We start from the raw sequence: 14,717 nt of genomic DNA on the forward strand, positions 1-14,717 counted from the left end.
GTAACACAAATCTGAATTAGTCAGACAATTGAATTCCGAATGCTGAACCAAATTGCAAAGCTCAGATACTTAATAATTATTTAGCTCGCAAATGTGATAAATATTTTCAAAACGCAACCTTCATAAGAACTCTTGTGCACTTCCTCTCTCCCTTACAATTATCAATAAAACAAAAAATTAAAGCTATATAATGGTATCGAAAAAGTTACGGGCACTAAAGAGCCAGTTGCCCTCGCTCAGAGCAATAGGCACTCGTCTTAAACATCTATTACTCCAGGTTCTCTTACCCAAGGAGAATGCAAAACAATATTTAGTCCAAAGTGAAAAAAAATGAACTACCAATAGCATAACAAGGTTGGAGTGATAAAATTGACATACTTGACACCAAGAACTTATCATAATTATGTACATGTTTAACAAAATGTACAGACTTTAATAGCATCTTATACAACTTCCAAAGCCAAGATACTATAATTTAAGGCAAAATAACGGAAAAGAAAAAGGCAGAAAGTTTTTTTTTTGTTGTTGGCAAGTAGAAAAGGCAGAAAGCACTCGACCAGTAGGATCTATGATCGACATCCTTGCCCAGTGGTCATAAATAAAATGTCAGATTTACATCATTATGTAAATCCATCGGTTCACTCCCAAGTGAATGAAATAATAGAATTGGCAAGACCTGATTCCTCAAAGGTTATGTTGCTATCGTACTCCAAAAACTTCGATGCGCCTGGGATAGCTTGAGTAAATCGAAATGGCCTTGTCTCGGCTTCCTCAAGCTGAGTAGAACAGAAGGACCATAGCAGCTGAAAAGAGAAAAGACCAATAAGGCAGCTGCATTCCAAGGACTCCAAATAATCATACAGGCAAAAGAATGTTGTGCCTTTATCAGATGTAGTTCACTTTTCTTGCATTATGTAGATAACATTAAATCTAACTAAGAAGCTGTATCCACGTGAGCTAAGGAGAGTTGACTTCTCTTAATGTAAGTATCTTATGCAGTATTATTTAAGCAGAATTTATATCTCTATATGCCAAGAGTATTCTTCATATCAAAGGGGAGAAGTTGACATGTTAGCCTACAAGACTGGCTTCTGGAAGATTAAATCAGAATAAACCACAGGTCAAGCTTGAGAGGCATCAGCTCTATAGAACAGAAAAAAGAAATAAAGCTTTACCTTAATTGAGTCAGTTCGTAAGAAATTCCTTTGAAGCCTGCGACCATCAGGAAAGCGAATTGCAACTCTGCAGAGGAGGGTCCTGTCACCCTTGGGTTCTTCAGGTAAAGAAGGATAAGAAGGCTTCTTTATCAAGTGCTTCTCTTCTCCATCATCATTGGCTTCATTAGTTTCTTTAGAGGCAACTGCACCAGGATCTTCTATGCCTTCCATAGAGGCTGCCAATGCTCGTTGTAGTTCTTCGTCCTCTTCTCCAATTTCATCTGCACATAACAAAGCCTTATAAATGAGGTTCAATCTGTATTTGGTACGGCATCTGACTCTTATGTTTCCTATTTTCTTTTCTACTTTTCATTGCGTGGAGATGGCGGTGAGACATGCTCAATATTGTGTAGTTGGTCAAAATGAAGACGTGTTTGGCTAAGGTGGACCACAGACGCAACTCGTTGCACGATAAGGTTTAAATCAGGATGAAAGAGATAGAGACTTCGAATATGATCTGTGTTTTGAGGCCATATTATGAATCTGGAGTGTCACCTCACCAAAAAGTTTCATTTTGCCTTTAAAATATATAGCTCTTCCGAGAACACCAAAACCTTTTTCTTTGTATACCCCCCCCCCCCCCCACAACAGCTAGCATCAAACAGCAGAGAGACTAAACAGTATTAAAAACATTAAACTTACTCTGAGGTAACAGCATTAAAAACATTGAACTTACTCTGAGGTTGAGGTTGACGAGGTGCCTGAGGAGTTTCTCTAGGTCGTTTATGAGAAAGATTAACATGATATTCTGAGGGGCTAGCATCCATGAAAGATATGAGATCCTGCATCAGCACACAAAAAGTTACTCAAATCCTACAAGTTATGTAGGCAAATATAACAAGGCAAAAGAAAAAACAACAAACCTCTAGCAAAGTTTCTGGCTGAACCATTCCACGCCAAGAACGCATCTTTTGACCTGTTATAGGATCAAGTACCAACACGACAGGCATAGAATCTAACTTGTAGTAAGTGCAAACTTTGCTGCCCTCCTCAGTATCATCATACACCTGCATGTAAACAAGCAAAAAAGAACAGTGAGTGAAGCACAAAAGAGATTCTAAGAGTTTTTAACCAATCTTGACTCGGACCAAAAAAAATAAGGAAAAACACAAAAGTCACCAAGCAACTCCTTTCAGAATCATGCAGCCAATAAAACGATAGCGTAATTTAGTCCCCCTGGGGACATCCAGTAAAATGACAGTAATTTAGTAACCCCTCCACAAAATCACCCCCAAATAGAACAAAGGAGACAGCCCAGCCTGCTTAATCCTTTCTGTCATTTTTACATTTTCCACATAGTACTCTGGTTCCCCCATCAGCTCTTTCAAGTATGAATCCAAGATTGTGACAAGATTTTACCGGCCAGATGTGCAGCATGGATCTATTAATTGAAACTTTGCCCTCTGAATGAATAAGTTCATAGGTCCATTTAGTCTATCAAGACAAAGTTACTCATACTAATAATTATTTTCAAGTTCTCTAAAAAAATCTGACTCTTCGATCTTACCATGTAGGCTAGTCCATTAAGGTTTAACTTGGAAACCAGACTAACATCAACTTACATACCCATTGGTGGTCTTATTTCTAGCTGCTAGCTTACGACATCAAAGTTGTCACAGATGTATTTGGGATCGTGTCCTCATCTAATTCCAACCATTCACCCAGGCACCATCAGAAGTGTAAGGACTGCATGCCATGTGTTCCTTTGAGTGAGTGCAGAACCATATTTTTTACTTGCTTTCTTTCCCTGTCCAAGCTCAAGGCTAAAGAAGCTCATGTATTTCAAACTTAGAATGGACAGATAAAACCTGGCACTATGGTCAGTCACATTGGCATTACATGCGTAAAAGTAGCCATATAATCTCTTATTCTTCTTCTTTCTTTCAAGACCAGAAGATTCATTTCAAGTCGTCTAACATGACAACAAACGGAGCCAAATTTCTACCAGATTTCAGCACAAGTAATTCTAACAAATTTAGTGACCTCTGGAGGATATATCTAGCAAATAAACTAGTTACACATAATGGCAACATTGTCAAAAGGTCAGCGTCATGTGTAGAGAACCATAACTGGTAAAGAGCCAATGAAACAAGTCCTTGATTAATGTAGACAAATAAGAGATGAGACACACAGGTAAAACTGCATGCATTCTGACTATAGAGCTAGTTTAAAAGAAAGAAAAAAGTAGCACCAACCTGCCAGAAGATGAAGTTACTTTTGATAGTTTGAGCAACAGCCTCATTAGCCCAAGTGTCTCGGTTAAGCTTCAAAAGCAGGTTACACAAACCAAAAGTGAGCCAAAAAACGTAACAAGGAAAAGAAATATTGTGTCAGCTTCTATGTTCCCAACATTTTCAGTTAAAGGGGGAGATGTTAAGAGACTACCATATGTGAGCTGAATTCTCGTGTGGATTGCATATTCACCAAGAGCCATTTGTTCTGCGCTCTAGCAGCATCTTTCGCCTGCAATTACAGATTATTCAGGGAAACAGTATCCACCAAGGAACACAGCAATATAGGTAATGTACTCCCATTAGTAACAATATCACAATGAAGTACGATACAAAGTAACTGGGTTAAAAAGTGACAAGCAACCATTGACCACAAGATTTTGCTCTTTTCCACAGTTTAGAACAACCAGCTTGATAGGCATAAAACAAATGGGTTAAGAATCAATTCAATACAGTACTAGTACTAGGCCTCCAGAACATTAATAGAGATTGCTATTCAACTTACTTGTCCTTTTAAAATGAATAAATTATACCCATTTCATAGAACTTTCTCTATTTTTGAAGCTTCAAAATATCCCCATTCGTACAGATAGTAGGCTGTTGTTTGTGGCCAGACACTTGTTTTTGTAGGACTTCCTACATTACAATATATAGTATATGGGTTGTGTTTTTCGTATTTTTTGTGGATAAAATAAGGTTTTTTTTTTATAAGGTATTGATAAAGTAAGGTATATGGTTTGTGTTTTTCGTTATTAATGCAAATACTCTTTAACCAACCAAAAAAAGAATAAAAGATCCGTTGACCCATGACATTACTATTAAAAGAATATGGCTACTACGATAAGATAAAAAGTAAATAAGCAGTGGTAGAAGCAAATAAAATAATAAGAAGAAAAGTTTACGTCTAACATCTACGAAAAACCAAATCCAACAAGATTCGAAGTTACTTTGTTAACCACCCTCTACTTAATCAAAGGAACACAAGTAACCAAACATCATCATAAGTTGTGAAGGGAATAACTTTTTGTTACTTAGTTTTGACTTTTAAAATGCCACAAAATAATAAGGTTCTTTGGCTAACATATAAATTTGCAACCTCTCTACTCACTAGTTGCCAGAACAGACTGCATAAACTTTAAAAGTATAAATCAAGAAAAACCCTCGCAAGAGCAACAAGAGCAAGGAAAATCACCACAGAAACAAATAAAGTACTTAGTGAAGCAGGAAACTGAGCAACAAATCTTTCCGGTAAGAAGGTCCATTTACCTTCTCAAAAGGCCCATGGTACATCAAGGCAAAAGGAGGACGATACAAAGAAGCAAGATTGTCTTGAGCAGCATCTGCTGTAGAAATAGAACGTTTCTCTGCCTCCCAAACTCCAGGACGCTTCATTTCCTCCTCAAAATTGCGGAAGGGAACTACTAATCGAGGTTCACGTGATGAACCTCCCACTCCTGATGAACTAAAGAACAACACAGGAAAATCAATTCAACAAAATAAGGGTACAAATGAATGGGGGAAAACATCCTTTAGAAAGAAAATTAGAAAATGAAAATGGCAAAATAGTATAGATAAGCTATGCACACAACCGCTAGTATTCTTTGTCAAGACAGTCAATTAGCAAGTTTTGATATCTAAGTGCATATACATCATGCATTCGCACTCCAGATACTGAAAAAATTGGAAAGAAAGAGCTGTACCATCTGTGAAAAAGGTAGACAGTTCATAGTACTTTGGTCGCATCAAAACCATAATAATGAAAAGAGAAAGACATGAAGAGGACCACAGTAGGTCTGAATTTATGAGTAGCATCAATTATTCTGAGTGCTAAATATCTATAATAATGAGGAAACACATTTTCGCCTGGATAAATATCTATATGAGAAACTCTATGATGCCTCACATAAGACAAGAATTTATAACAATTCTTGTGCAACACAACAAGCAGAGAACTACAATCCTGAACTACTGCAACCAGCCTGATCCTTATTGTAATTTTGAGTAATTCTATTAGGCAAATGCATCTTATTTCCATATGTAGAAGAACAATGATTTGAGCTTTTCTTTTGATAAAGATGATTTAAGCTTCTCCTACATTGGAAGCCAAAGATTAACCTAAAATCTCCAAGTTTGTTGTGGCTGACGAGTGTTGGAATGTACAGTGAAGACATAATTTCGGGAAGAAACCATATCCCCTAACCCCAAAAAGTTGAGTGGAGATGCAAAATATTAAAGCCAGAAACAATATAGGGAGGAATGTCGTGAACCTGGTGTGATGTGCAAGCTTGACATAGAAAAAGCATTTGACCAACTCAACCGGTCCTATCTCATCTCTATACTTGGGAAAATGGGATTTGGAGACAGATGGATAAGATGGGTCGGATTCAGCATCTCAACTGTGAAATACTCAGTGATAGTCAATAGGGGTCCAGTGGGTTTCTTCTCTCCTCAAAAAGGGATCAGACAAGGAGATCCCCTCTCCCTTTTTTGTTCATTATAGCAATGGAAGGTCTGAGCAAAATGTTGGATAAGACCAAATAACTGCAGTGGATTCAGGGATTCAATACGGGTACTAATCCTGGGAACTTAGTCACAGTGTCACACTTGCTATATGCTGATGATACACTCATCTATTGTGATGCTGTAACATCACAATTATTGTATTTGAATTTAACACTTCTCCTCTTTGAAGCACTATCAGGTTTACATATCAACATGATGAAAAGTATCATGTACCCAGTAAATGATGTGCCTAATTTAGAGGAACTGTCTAACATTATGGGTTGTACAATTGGGTCACTCCCTACCACCTATCTAGGTCTCCCCCCTGGAGCCAAATACAAGAATACTGAAATCTGGAACGGGATCATTGGAAAGTTTAAAAAGAGACTGGCAGCTTGGCAGATGCAGTATCTTTCCATGGGAGGGAGATTAACTCTCATCAATAGTGTCCTTGATAGCATCCCCACTTACTACATGTCATTATTTCCCATCCCTAGCGAGGTACTTAAGAAGCTAGACAAGATCAGGAGGGACTTTCTTTGGAAAGGAAACAGCAGCTCCCACAAATACCATCTCGTCAAGCGGTCCAAAGTCACTTAATCTAAAAATGGAGGACTGGGTATTAGAGACTTGGCCTTACACAACAAAAGTCTGCTCATGAAATGGTTATGGAGGTTCGGTACAGATGAGACAAGCCTTTGGAAAAAGTAATTGTTGCTAAACATGGTAGAAGGGACAACTGGAGAACAAAAACATCTACGTCATCTCATGGGGTTGGTTCCTGGCAGCACATCAGCAAGGTGGGAAATGAATTCTTTGAGCAGGTATCTTTCAAAGCTGGGAATGGTTTGAACATTAGTTTCTGGAAGGATAATGATTAAACTATATTTCACTCATGGAGGTATACCCAAATTTATTCCAGATTTCCCAAGATAAGAATTCCTCTATTGCTCAAAACAGATGTGGGAACAACTGGAATGTATTATTCAGAAGATATGTTCGGGAATGGAGATAGATAGCGTGTTGGAATTACTAGCTAGTGTAGAGAGGTGCATCATTGCTGAAACCAAAACTGACGGACTGATTTGGGGAGACAACAGCCTTTTCACTGTGAAGGAATGCTACCAGCTATTAAGTTCTCAGAATCAGATAATTGACTTCTGGCCTTGGAAGCTAATCTGGAAGACCAAAGTGCCTACTAAGGTCATTTGCTTCAGCTGGATTGCTCTTAAGGAAGCATGCTTAACACAAGACAATCTCAACATAGGGGGATTTAAATTGGTTAATAGATACTATATGTGTCAAAGCAGTTCAGAGTCCGCCACCTGTTCTTGCATTGTAGAGTGGCTAAGGATCTATGGAATATGTTCTATTTTTCTTTGGCATTCACTGGGTCATGCCACAGCACGTTGATGAACATATGCAAGCTGGAGCCTATGGAGAGTTGACAGACTATCAAGAGATCTGGGTGATGATCCCTGCAGTTATTCTTTGGTGCTTGTGGAATGAAGGGAATCATAGATGTTTTGATGGGATCTCAACTCCAACTCACTCTCTTAAAGCTAGTTGTCTGCTTAATTTTTTTTGCTGGACTAACTTAACTCCTGTAATTAGCTTTGATCAATTTTTTGATTTTGTGCTCTAGTGCTTTTGTCTTTTGTAACTCTGCATCTTCTTGATGCCTTTTATTAATAAACACCTTACTTCATCTTTTAAAAAAACAATAAAGGGAGGAAGATTGCTCTATCGAACCTAGAGGATTGGTGTGACGGAAAAAATATGAAGAAAAAGAGTAATTCTAAGACAGAATAACAAAGACTTTGTCTGGTTCAATTTACTTGTTTTCGTTTATAATAAGAAAATGTTCGTAATTATTATGCTTAAACAACTTCCAAAATCAAACTTTTGGTATAGTGCAGTTTTTTTCCCGCAAGCATTTTTAAACTTTAGACTTAAATTGAACGTAACAAAAAGTACAACTTAACCAAACACTGTTTCTCCTTCCTCTCTTACTCCCTTTTGAATCTAAAATGTAAGCTTGTGCTTGAGGACCCTGATCTTGGTAGACTTTCATGCGGACTAGGAGCATTGAAAGGAAACAGTTTTGAATTAAGTAATTGCTAATTGCAGCTTCTTACTCTTCAATGCTTAACCGAATAACATTAGGTGCTGAAGTGAATTTCAGTCCTTAGTGGTGGCGAGCATTTTTGGGTTCACCAACACATCCGGCATAAAACAATAAAAAGAGGTCCTCAGTTTTTTTTTTTGATAAGGACAAAAGGAAGAGGAAGAATCTAGTCTAAGATTGAGGAGGATGAACAAGTCCCTTGCTTCAACCCAAATAAAGAAAAATTTAAAAACAAACAAAATATTGATCAATTTGCCCAGGCATTAAGAAAGAGCATTTTTTTTATGAGAGAAATTTGTCTGCAGCCAACCTGACAGCCTTCGAAACTCGGGGATAATGAGCATGCCCTCTAACCTTCTCCACTTATACCAGGCTTAGTTCACGTGACACAGGGCTTGAACCTGTGACCTAAGGGCAAAGTCACAAGTCCTTCAACCTTCGCCACTCGAACTAAGCCTTGGGGGGCACATTAAAAAAAGAGCATCTTACTCCTACAGTGAGGATAAAAGTTTTCTCCAGCGGACGTGTACTGATTTTACAGCTTCCTAAAACCTCATGTTCTTCATATTTTCTAGCACATGGAATTTAAGGCCGTAGTTGCTATTACATAAAATGACCATGCTAACTCCAGTAAAAACATGAGAATGAAATAGAATGAGAAAACAACAAAAACAAAAGGCTCACAATACAGTACAAGTGAGTAGATTCAGAAGCATGAGTAGAATAGCATACCCATATAGTACCGCATTGTCATAAAGAACTTCCCTTTTTACAGGTAAAGGTGGTCGTATATCATCTCCATCGCCTTGTCCCCAGCTGTTGTCTGCGGACTCCTTCACAGCTCCACTGGACCAAACACAAAAATTGCAAAGATAGAGAAAGTAATTAAAAAGCAGTGTTGTCAAGGGCGAAAAGCGTTAAAAAGCGCTTCGGGTCTATCAAATCTTTAAGCGCAAAGCACAATTGAAGTGTGGGTTTTAGTTTAGAAAGGTGCAACGAAAAAAATAAAAACATATATGCAAGAAAAAAGTTACAATTTTATTCATAATGATTTCCTTAACAATTAATATATCTTTTTGCCAATTATATTTATTGTTTTTTACCGCTCTATTAACATAGAACTTATGGGCAATGAGGCGCCTGCCTTAGTGCTTTGCCTATATTGAAGCGCAGCCTAAGTGAGACGAAGCGCATACTCTGAGTTTTTTTGAGCTTTAGGGCTTAATCGCGCCTCAAATGAGCCTTTGACAACACTATTAAAAAGGACAAAAGAATAACTAAAATAGAAAGATCACAGGGTGTATCTATATTTAAAATACCTCAAGCTCGAACCACCAAGAAGTGCATCATTTCCCAATTGCGAAGAATTAAAAGATGCTGCAGCCCCCGCCTCATTTCCGATGTAGAAAAGCTGAATTGCTTCGTCAAGCTTCCAGCTTGTTGCCTGCGCGCACAGAATATTTACAATCTCCACCTTATAGTAACTAGGCACTAAAAATTACCAAAAAGGAGAAAAATCATCAATTCCAATTGACCATAAATAAATGTTCTGCATAGGCCCCTGATGAAAACAAGATGCAACAAGAGCCAAAAAATAGCTAAAATCAAGCAAATGACAATGCCATCAATAGCAACAAAACCCTCTACCTACTCAGCGTTTCACTATCTGCTTACTTTTCCACCCATTGACTCGTCTTATTACCAATACATGAAATAAATGTATCTTCACACCCCAATAACTAAAAGATCCCAAACTAAGTTGTCACCAAAGCTTGAGGAAATTAATTTGACTGTGATACAGAATCAGAAGGTCCAACTGAATGGAAGAGCTCAATTGATATAACCGTAAGCAAATTTACCAAATCTAATATACAAGTCTCATCCATCTAGTTTCTGTCCTAAAAGTTGTACATGCTTTGCCGAAACAAAAGAAAACCCCTAAATTCATTTAACTTCCACAAGATTGACAGGATCTCATATTTGAGTAACAAGATAAAGACAGGACGTAATAATGGGCACACATCATAGCATAAACTCTAGGCCCCAAAGGTGATAATTCTTCTATTTTCCGTAACGGTGGACAAGGCCGCGAGCACCTCAACCTACATACATCCTTCGACTAGCACATGCCCCAAAGCTGCTAACTTTATCCATCGGTTGCTATTATAAATGGAAGAAGGATCATTAAGTTATTATTCCAAATCTCAAATCTGTATATACTCTAACTATTAACTTTGTTCATTAACGAGTTCTACGGGCCTAAAGCCACAATCTAATCCAAAAATAAAAACACACCTTACGGAAAACATCATACACTTACAGGTTCAAGAACGAAAATAAAGCAATTTCAGTCCAATTTTAAGCTAATCTTTTGTGCCGTAAATCCATCATGGAGTCACTCCTGAGCCATTAACAGCGAACATTCTTCTTTATAAAGCTCGAATCTTTTTCCTATTTTTTATATCTTTATCTTTTTTATGACCGACAAGAGTGGGTTGCTCTAGTGGTGAGCACCCTCCACTTCCAACCAAGAGGTTGTGAGCTCGAGTCACCCAAAGAGCAAGGTGGGAGTTCTCGGAGGGAGGGAGCCGAGGGTCTATTGGAAACAACCTCTCTATCCCAGGGTAGGGTAAGGTCTGCGTACACACTACCCTCCCCATACCCCACTAGTGGAATTATACTGGGTTGTTGTTGTTGTATCTTTTTTATGACGGTGGTGTCTAAGCCAGCTTGGTGTATCTCGAATGTTCCATGGGATACTTGCTGCTCCAACCAGCATAGGTCCCGCGTGACTCTGTCCACCAAGACTTAGGTAGATGCATGTTTTTGCCTTGGCTAGGAATTGAACTTGAGACCTCATGGTTTACCTCACTTCATTGTCCACTACGCCACACCCTTTTGTGCAAAGCTCGAATCTTTATTTCTTTCTTTTGATAAGTAAATAAATTCTTCATCATAAAGCTTGGATCTTTAATAGATAAGATTTAATTAAAATCACCTAGAACAAAAATTAAAGCTCAAAAACATTAATTTTATCTCAACACGATAATGCTGGGGAAAAATCTTTTATATACAAGTAGGAAAAAGTTCGAAACTAACATAAAATTATGCTAGTTCACTACTCTCTTTAACTCGAACTACACCATAGGCGAGATAGGCGAGACTTAAATCATCGATCTACTACTACTGTACAGAAAGTAAAACACATACATTATAATATTAAAAGAGGTATTTTTAGAACCTGGAGGAACTGACGGGCAGTATCGGCGGTTTGACCGACGGCGATTTCAAGGAAAGACGAAACTAAAATCTGCTGGTCCGTCGCAGACATTACGCCGTCCATTGCTTCTCTCTCTTCAATTTTCCGGCTGTTAAGTTTTAGAAAGAGAAAAATTAAACCCTACTTTGATGAATTTTGTAGATTTCTTCTGCAACGCACCGATTGTGTGTATCTATGAAGAAGGTGAGGAGGTGGGATTTTGGGGTGGGGTGGGGTGGGGGTGCCAGGGGTGGGGTTTTGATATATGAGTCTGTTCGTTCCTTCTTCGGCTCGGAAAAGAAATTATTATTATCATGTTTAAATTTACGTATACCTCCACTGATTTTTGTTCTAATTACAGAAAGCTCCCTTGTAATTTTATTACTATATATATTAATATTAATTTGAATGCCCAATACTCTAAATGCTGTTTGATTTTTTATTTTATTTTTATATTTGTCTTGTTAGCTCTCTACTAGTATTTGATAGTGTTCTTAGCATGCTTGTACTTTTAAAATGTTACTCCATTTTTGTTAGCAAAATGAAAATGATAAGTTCAATCACTTTCTTTATCTCAACACTTAATTTGTATTCGTCGTACGTATGGTTGCTAAGATCCACAGAACTTTACTGAAAAAGGATAGACCTTGAAATATAAAATATGACTTGCACTTTAGTGCTTTAAAGAAAGTTTAGTAAATGTAATTGTTTACCCGAAAAATCGGATAGAGTTGAATTTGTACGTAGTTCTAAGGGTATGTGGTACAACTTGATACAAAATCGTAAAAAGAAATAGAAATATACAATCTTGACTATAAGAATGAAAGATAAAAACTGTGGAAAGGAGAAAAATGGATAAACTAGATAAGATGAAGTAAAAGAGCTCGAGGGATTGATTTTTTAATATGAGAAGTAGTCTTTTGTTACAATGTGTGAATGTTTTGATACCTTACAGAAACAATAATCATCATTTTTATAGTGGAGGGATCCCACTTTAGATATAATAAAAAATACATAGTGGGAAACCATGATGAATTAGTTTTTCCCTAATTACCGCCAGGATTCTCTCCCCTAGTGCAGTTGCAACGGCTCTTGTCTGTGAGTTTGATATTGATTCGAGCTCGGTACTGACTCGAGCCCTCGATCTTGACTCGAGCTCGATTCTGACTCGGAGTCCGGTATTGATTCGGAGTCCGTGTCAGTCGGTCTATGCGTCTTAAGCTCGACAATTTCGCTTTGCCTTGTAGTTCGATTTGGATACGAGCTCGATAATGATACCGAACTTTGTCATTGATCGGTCTTAGAACTCGAAACTTGATGACCTTACTTCGGACCTCAACCTGATATTACGCAGACGCCCTTCGATCAAAGTATTATCATCTCGACCAGTTCGTACGAAGGACTAACCGATTTTGACTGTATACAGATAGTCCCCTAGTTTTTCGGGAAGGAAGTAACGAGAAATGATATGATTTTCCAACGGTATGATTAGATATATACTGACGTTTGCATCGAGTTCGATCGTGACGTACGTGGTAGTTGTCCCGTCGGTTCAGTTTATCGAGGCATTTAATGTGTGTCAGACGATGGTCGGCCATTATCGATATTGAACCGCCACCGCTCAGCCTATAAATATCTCCTTTTTCACCATTAATCACTTTTACATCTTCTGATCTCAAAAATTCCTAAGCATTTTCTCATACCTTCTGAATTCGTTTGTGAGTGTGAAACTTTCCTTCTATGGTTTTTACTGCAAAATCTATCTTTGAAACACCACATCTTCTTTATTTCCTTCTCCTAAACTCAAAAAATGGTAAAAACATCAAAAACCGTCCCTCAAAAAGAAGAGGCTTCTTCTTCATAGCCCGCCACCGATAAAAAACCGGTGGAGCCACGGCCTGAGGAGTGTGTTCCCGGAACGTGTCTTCTCACCTCCGATTTTAAGGTCGACAAAGGCTCGTTGGTTCCCGATTGGTGTGAGTCGGTATCGAGGTATTTATGCTCGATAACCAAAAAAGCAACTTGCACAGTTAAAGACAGATTGCAACTGGGATAATAAGGAAGTGGTAATTCCGGCTCCCGACAAAGATATTACCACCCACGTAGAAGGGTACTTAAGTGTGTATACTTACCCTTTTACGTTAGGACCTTTCGACCCTGTTATCATCGATTTTTGTCGTCAATACCGAATAACTCTATGCCAGATTCATCTTTCCTTTTGGCGGATCGTTATTCTAATCCGTTTTTTTGCAAACAAGATCGAGGGGATGCCTTTCACCCTCGATCATCTTATTAGATTGTATAGTCCTCGCCTCTTTCGAGGTGGATTAATAAAACTTCAATGCCGGGCTACCAAGGTAATGTTCTCGAGCATAAACGAGGACAAGGATCAAGGTTGGATGAGCAGGTTCATTCGAGTAAAGACTTCGGACTTGATCCCAACCGAAAAGATGCCATTCTCCGAAGAGTGGAATATGAAGCGTAAGTGTAATTTTGGTGCTTATTCCCTATCGCATTGTCTCTTTGTTTCTCTTGCCGATATCTCTTTTGTGATGCAGCAGTTCCTTGGATGCCCGGTGTCGTTCCCGACCTTAAGAGCTGGGTTCGGGCCCTAGCTTCAACCTCTACATACGCCGAACGTTCGTGGCGTGATTTGGCAAAGGGTCGATGGGAGGCCAAAAATCATGGTAAACCTATTTCTCATGTCTTTGAGAGTTCGAACGAAATATTTTCCACATAATCAACCAATTTTCTTGTGCGTAGGCCTGGGCAAGGATGCGGTTTTGAGGCCTCTATCCGGTGAGGAAGAAGCCTCAGCCCCGGTTTCTAAACTGGCGAAGGGAAATAAGAGAAAAAAGGGCCTCTACTTCCAAAAATCCAAAATCGAAGGCAAGGTCGACTCGTAGGTTATCTGGATCGATGAAGATGAGGAAGAAGAAGACAATGGGTCCGTACTGGTGGCCCGAGCGAAGAAAACCATTGATGATCCACAGGCAGCTGGATCGATGGTGGTTTATAAGGCTCCGCCTCGAACTGAGGATATATCAGATAAAGATTTGGGCAGAGTCCCTGAGTCGTTAGAGATCGAGGATGCTTCCCATCGAAGCCAACGGATGGGGGATATGTATGAAGGGGCTGTCCCAGAATCTCTTCGAACCGAAGAGAACGCCCCAAATGACTCACTTGGGGCAGTAGCAATCGAAGACTCGACCACCCTTCCTGCTTTTTCCGAAGGGGTGATTCGGGAAGCCCAAGTTTTGGGGGCCTTCGAACTAGACATGCCTCATGAGGGAGAGGATCCTTTTTGTGACATGTTTATCGGTGTCGAGGACGCTACCAGCACTAGTGATATATCAGATCTTTTTCACGGAGTGCAGCTG

General features: G+C 38.8%; 1 protein-coding gene across 1 annotated transcript; it reads right to left on the reverse strand.

Annotated features, from left to right (window-relative positions):
- Positions 1 to 321: 321 nt before the first annotated feature.
- Positions 322 to 11,569, reverse strand: LOC104085497 (plant UBX domain-containing protein 7). Its single transcript, XM_009589543.4, has 10 exons — positions 11,320 to 11,569; positions 9,398 to 9,522; positions 8,811 to 8,924; positions 4,715 to 4,910; positions 3,603 to 3,680; positions 3,413 to 3,481; positions 2,081 to 2,224; positions 1,894 to 1,999; positions 1,176 to 1,438; positions 322 to 803 (listed from the first exon to the last, which is right to left on the reverse strand). The coding sequence occupies exons 1-10, from the start codon at positions 11,419 to 11,421 to the stop codon at positions 639 to 641; spliced, it is 1,362 nt and encodes a 453-aa protein (XP_009587838.1). The 5' UTR covers positions 11,422 to 11,569; the 3' UTR covers positions 322 to 638.
- Between the last annotated feature and the right edge of the window lie 3,148 nt (positions 11,570 to 14,717).

Source organism: Nicotiana tomentosiformis, chromosome 4 (assembly GCF_000390325.3).
Source record: "Nicotiana tomentosiformis chromosome 4, ASM39032v3, whole genome shotgun sequence".
Taxonomy (NCBI): Eukaryota; Viridiplantae; Streptophyta; class Magnoliopsida; order Solanales; family Solanaceae; genus Nicotiana; species Nicotiana tomentosiformis.